Source organism: Pinus tabuliformis, chromosome 1_1 (genome assembly GCF_031772625.1).
Source record: "Pinus tabuliformis cultivar Carrire ecotype Pingquan chromosome 1_1, CPIR1, whole genome shotgun sequence".
Classification (NCBI taxonomy): domain Eukaryota; kingdom Viridiplantae; phylum Streptophyta; class Pinopsida; order Pinales; family Pinaceae; genus Pinus; species Pinus tabuliformis.
Window position 1 is genome coordinate 401425833 of NC_142297.1, and position 6901 is coordinate 401432733.

The 6901-nt window shown below is 32.5% G+C and overlaps 1 protein-coding gene across 1 annotated transcript; it reads left to right on the forward strand.

The window, feature by feature from the left end:
* Nucleotides 1-1536: 1536 nt before the first annotated feature.
* LOC149213362 (cysteine-rich repeat secretory protein 38-like) lies at nt 1537-2433 on the forward strand. Its single transcript, XM_089388998.1, has one exon. It carries the CDS (start codon nt 1537-1539, stop codon nt 2431-2433), a length of 897 nt encoding a protein of 298 aa, XP_089245124.1.
* Nucleotides 2434-6901: the final 4468 nt, after the last annotated feature.

The window sequence follows — 6901 nt, forward strand, 5'->3', positions numbered from 1 at the left end:
GGTGTTAGAGCCTACATATGAGTAAGGGGAGTAAATGAGGACAACATGAGGTAAATGAAGCTCATATAGCTCAAGCCCAATAAAAAAGACCCAGGGCCACCATGTTAACTGTCCAACTTTTGGGTTTGATATGGTGCAGATAGGAGGCTTTTCTTACCATAGTTAGGCTTTGTAGACTATGGATTTGAAATTCCAAAGAATTCACATAAGTTTGTCATTTTCAAGATAGGGAAAGTGTTACATAGCTACAACTTTCTTGGAATTAACCCATACACCATCATAAAGTTTGTGTTGAAACTGAAGAGCCTCAAAAGTACATTTTGTGTGCTTCATGAATAACTTGGTTTCCCTCTACATTCACAAGGACCTATCAACATTCTTTGTGTGTGATTCCTATGCTTTAGTTAATGTCACTAAAATTTCCTAGAAAGAGTTTCGAAAGCTTATTCTAAAAAATCTAAAAATTAGATGGAAACTAATTACTATAACCTAATACCATTAAATTATGTTATTAGTATCTATTAGATATAATTAATATACCTATATTAACTATATATTATTGTAATATAATATGATGCAATTTTTAATATAATATATTAATATATAAATTAATATACTATATAAAATATTATAATATCTATAACATATATCCTATCATTAATATATCTCCCTATTATATCTTTATATACTAATATAGTATATAAGGTATACTATGTTAAAACTTATAGAGTAGTAATAGGTATCCGTAATGGTATAAGTATATTAACCCTAGAAATAATTATCTTTTTGCAGTAATTAGATACTTACCAGTAATAATAACTTTAATCTAATAAAAAATAAACCCAATAATATAAATATAACCAATAAAAAGGAAAATGAAAAAGAAAGATGATCTTGGATTATTGAAAAAGGGTCCAATAAATCACCTAGTTTGTTTGTTGCACTACGCCTTTAGGAAAACAAAATCAGCTAAGTTTGTATACACAAGTGGTGTTCACAGACGTAATTAATAAAATGTTTAAAATTATAAAATTTTATTTGTTGAACCAAACTCGAGTCAAAGTCAAAGTAACGCTGGCATTCACACAAGAAAGAAAACCAATAAAATCTTAAAATTTTATTTGTTGAACCAAACTCGAGTCAAAGTCAAAGTCAAAATAACGCTGGCATTCACAGAGGAAAGAAAACCGTGAATATATATAGCGCGAAATACCAACGGACTTTTTGGACTTTTTATCTTAAACGTGAATGTGGTCAAGCGGAATCCCGTTATACCCGCTCCACACCCCAAAAATATCAAAAAAGTTCGTATCGGACTTGAATTGAATTTCATAATGAACTCATGGGTTATTTTTTTCCTTGGTGGACAATGTGCCTAAAATTCGAATCTTGTTATCATCCTTATATATAGAATATGCAAATCAATTATTCAAATCTATATATACAGAATTGCAGGAACAACGTTGGCATCCCCTGCAAATTCTCCTTTGTTCAGTGAGCACGAGAATTCTATTTCCAACGAAGGGATTCTTCGTGATGGGGCAAATTATTAGGCTCTTCTACCTCGTCCTACTTTTCCTCATACTCATTGCTTTTCGTGCCGATGCACTCCAGGTTCCACACACTGTGTGCTTCTTCGACTTCAACTATACGCACGGTAGTACGTTAGACAGCAATCTGAATACAGTCTTTAATAGTCTTGTTCAACACACCTCCCAAACTGGTTTTAACACTTGTGTGGATGGCCAAATATACGGCCTCCTACAATGTTCCAGGGACACAACAGCCGAACAGTGCCGCAACTGCTCCCATAGAGCAGTCACTACAATTCGGCACAAGTGTGGGAATACCGGCGGTGGTTTAATTTTGTTGGATGACTGCTTCTTACGTTATGAAAAATATGATTTCTTCGGACAAATGTCTACTGGTGGATGGTATAATTATAATCATAGTAATATGTCCACCCCTGATGTTTTTAACGCCGCTGTTGAGAGCCTATTAACCAATTTGTCAGGTGAAGCAGCGTCTGGATCTAAGTTATATGCTTCGGGAACAAGTACAGACTCCCTGTCTCGAAGGATTTACGGTGCGGTGCAGTGCACGAGAGATATATCGAGTATCCAATGCAAAACATGTCTCTTAAGCGCAATCAATTTTATTTTATCAAGAATTCCTGGAAGCGCAGGAGCTACGGTTTTGAGCAAAAGCTGCAATGCCCATTATGAAATGTATCCTTTCATTAACTCGATTTTGCCTCCATCTCCATCCACGGCAAAAGGGCCAGCTATTGCACCGACGAAGCAGCACACACAGTCGCCAGCTGTTACACCGGGGGCTTATCCGCCAGGGAAGCAGATGAACGGGTCAAATAGAAAGAGTTCAAGCAAAATAATCATAATTTTAGGTGTGCTGGGCGGCTTGCTTCTTGTATAGGTGTGCTCTACTTTCCTCCAATTAATGGTGCGTATCGCGTTGTGGTTGGGATGATTGTGTGGTGCTGATGTGTGAGGTTAATGAGATGATCGCGAGATGACTCTTTTTGGAGGTCTGGTTGCTGTGTGGGTTTCATGGGGTGATCATGCACGGTTGTGTTGTGGTCGCATTAGTGGTCTGCTTACTCACCTTCTCCGTGTCGTAACTTAAAATGACTAGGTTAAAATTATTGTATTTTCTGCCTTTGTCTTTAATTTTCCATCCTTTCTTTATCTGGTAGGTCTCCTCAAAATATTTGTTTTATGCTTGGCTATGACAACTAATTTTACTAAATCCATTTTCATGAAAAAAAAAAAAAATCCATTTCCTATGTTCTTTCCCGTGTGCTTTTATTGCCAATCAAAATTTAAATGGAAGTTAAATTGGTTCTTTTGTTTTAAAATATTTATTTAAATAAAAATAAAATAGTGGAAATTTAATTGTAATTCAAGACTAAATAATTTGAAATCTTATATGGATTTAGAGTATTGTTTTAATATTATTTTTCTGGTTTTAAGAGTTTTTTAAGGCATTTAATATGACTGAAATTTTGTCTCTTTTAAATCATCTCATTTTAGATGGAGTAATTTATCTTAAATAATAATAATAAATCAATCTTCATTTATTAACAACTATAAATAATTATTCTCATCATAAAATACAATATAATAAATATATAATAAATTAAAACATAATATAATATGATGATGATGATGGTTAACGTCCATTTAGATCAGACTTTAGTTTATCGGACATAAAGAAACATATTATTTAGTTTGATTAAAGGTTTTATTCCTATGCTCAAAAAATTTGGATAGAAGTCTCCCAAGTTCACTATAATTTTGACATCATAAAAGCCTAGGAAGGTTAGTATTACGACAAAGATTATGAAACTTAGATCTAATGTGGTTGTACGCGGGACACTCTAAGAGGAAGTGGTTTTCATTCTCAATGTTCCTATTCTCACATAGATGGCAGATCCTTTCCATCCATGGTGTTTTAGGAACTACCCAGCGACTTGTTTCACTATGGAGCTCATGAGAGTTCATTCTAATCTTCGATATATTAACTTTCTTCTTTGAGCTAGCTAAAACAGAGAGATACTTTTGATCTTCTAGGGTGGGGTTGATAACCTTCTTATAATAACTTCATTTTCTTTTAGCTGCTAAATCTTTCTCACACCACATTTTTTCTTTGAACTTAGAAGTAACAATATTTTTAATGTTATTAATGTTTTGCAATGCATCATTCTTGTTGATCTCCCAATGGTTTAACCAGGCCCTTTTGTCTTTATACCACCTCCACTGGTTTTGCTGGAATTTAAAGCTATCTTAGGAAGTCTACGATCTCCTATGTTATTGAGCTTGTGCTTGTACAACAAAAGCTACTTCTAGTCATAATTAAGCTCTCGATAAGGAAAGACCTACTTCTATAAGGAGAATAGGGTAGGGTGTATTGCTTTTAATTTTCATGTTATACGTTATAAAGCGCTTCTGGATTTGCTCAATCTTTCTCCAGGATTCTCTAGAGATGCTGCAACTCCAAACCTCACATCCATACAAGATAACGGGTGTGACTAAAGTTTCAAAGAGGAACTTCTTTTTATCCCACATTATGAGGTTTGCCATTTTACAATTATTTTCAAGACCAAAGTAAGCTTTCCATCCCTCATTAATCCTTTTCTCAATGCTATAGTTCTAGTTGAGCTTGTGATGAATATCAATTCCTAGGTACTTGTAAGAATACACTTCCTCCAAATTATTATTGTCATAAATAAAATTAGTGTATGTGTCCTTCTTGGATTTGATAATCATAAACTTTTTTTTGTCAGTGTTAATAGTCATGTCCATGGTAGAGTAGAAATCCTTAAGAAGCCTAAGTTGCTGATCAAGATCAAATGGACAACTTGCGAGGAGAACAATATCGTCAGCATAGAGAAGAAAGATGACGACTATCCTAGCTAATCGTGCTAACACATCATGCTTCCTCTAGATAACCTTTGAGCTTGTCAATGTAAATGCCAAATAATAATCCATCCAAATCATCCATAAATATCAAAATTAAACTACCTATAAAAGCGTTCACGTACCACCCATAAACAACCCATAAAATAGTTCAGAATATTTATTTATTATTATTATTAAAAGTAATATGATGACTCATTTTTAGTAGTATGATGGTTCAAATTGATAACTAATTTTTTTATCCTCTAAGAATAGCTAAAAATAATATAAAATATCGTCTATATAAATGAAAATCTAAACAAAGAAATGAAACATGTTTGTTTGAAAGATAATTGAAGGGGAAAATTAACGGTGAAATGCTACTTGAAAAATAATAATCACGGAACTATGTATACCTGAGAAAAACACTCAATAATGGGAAATGTCCTCTCCATTGTAGGACACAGAGCAATCAAATGTTGAAATTGTTTATGGAACTTAGTAGAGGTCCCGAGTTCAAGTTCAGCGCAAAACGTTGGAAATAGAAGATAATTTTTTTTGTAATCATAAAAATGTCGGGCACAAATTTCCCTTGTTTCTTGAAATGTTGACTACTTACTACTAAGGGGTTTTATGGAATTAGGGAAGGGAGAATCGAATCCATTGGACTCATCGTCTAGAAAGCCAAGAAGAAGCCCCCTCCTTCCCAACCCGCCTGGGTTGATTCGGCCAGCAAGCGAGTCCTCACCTCTTCTACCAGTCAATGGGTTCAAGCAACATTCATCTTTACCTCACGCTCGAGTTTAAAGATTATGTTTATTTTGTCTATACCCATGAGCAATCCGTCAATGAAGAAATAATGTGATAAGAGGATTGGGACGAATCTTGCCAAAAGAAATTATGTCCTCTTGAGTGTTGTAACTTGATTTTATGCAGAGTCACTGAAGGTTATGGTCAGAAAAACCGAAAACTATTTTATTATTATTATAATTTAATTATTAAAATTAGATAAAGTATACATATATCCAATATGCTACCCATTTAATTTACATATCAATTATTTTCAATCATATTTTAACAAAAATAAGTTTCATAACAATTAAATAAACTTTTATAGAAATTTATATGTTTTGTATTTTTAATAAAATATTTATAATTTAAATATATTTTTGTTAATATAAAAATAAAATTACAAATATAATAAATACAAATATTTTTTTATCATATAAATAATAATAATAATAAATAAAAAACAAACCTATTTTAATAAGCATAAAAAACAACTACATACAATGGAAAGTTTTCCAATAAATGGAATAAGGTACATGCCTATATAATTGTTGCAATTTCATACTTCACTGATAACTTTTAAGTCAACTTATTGTTTTTAATAAAATTTTAATATGTATTAAACATAAAATTTATGATGAAAATGATTTATTAATTAAAATGTAATATTAAGATAAAAAAGTTTGAAGTAATGTAATATGATAAAGTTATTATTTTAAATATAATTTTAATATTGACTAAAAAAAATTATATTATAATAACATATTTATTAATATAAAAAATAAAATTATTCTATTTTTAAAATATAAAAATTTAAATTTATAAATATATGTGTAAGGATGGTTGTGGAAAATGATAGGGAATGAGGATAAAGGTAACCTTGATAGCGCAACATAGGTTGTTACAATGTATAATAATAAAATACTTAAAAAGATAAACCAAAATGTTTACTATTGATTTAAAAAAACTTATATAATGAATTTTTGAATAATAATAATAACAAATAAGTTGTTATGTATAATAATAAAATATTGAAAGAGAAATCTAATAATAAAATACTGAAAGAGAAATGGAGGAGGAGGAGGATGAGGACAACAATATATTTAAAGTTAAGTTTTCTTATCAAGATTAATGAATTATGTACCTATTCGTTATCAATCTAAGATATTAATTGATGACTTATCAAACAAAAGCTCTCTTTCTAGTGTACTCATTCACCCTCAATCCAAGAATGCACATATTGACCATCAATCAAATAAATTAATTTGGAATTTGTCATAGGAAAGTCTCCCTCAATAATGCACCCATTCATCATCAACTCAAGAATTTAAATTGGTCACCCATTCACCATCAATCCAAAACTCCATACTCAGATGCGGGTGCTCCCGAGGCACATTCAATGCTGGTTAATATTGCGTCGGCAGCTGGCTTCGCACCTGGCGATCCGGCACGGCTCTCATTACCCTCCCGCGATTGAAATGAATGTCTTATGGTACAGGCAGCTTGTCAAGCATTCGGCATTGAATGCGCTCCCTGTTCGAGATTTGGCACAGGTTGTTTTAATCATGGCTCAGTCTCTGGTTTTGGTTATCATTCTCATCGGGTCTTTCCACATCCATTTGCCTTTATTCCTGCATCCCTGTGTTGCTCTGGCAGCTTGGTGGCTTCTCCGGAGTCTGTTCTTTACCTGGCTTGCC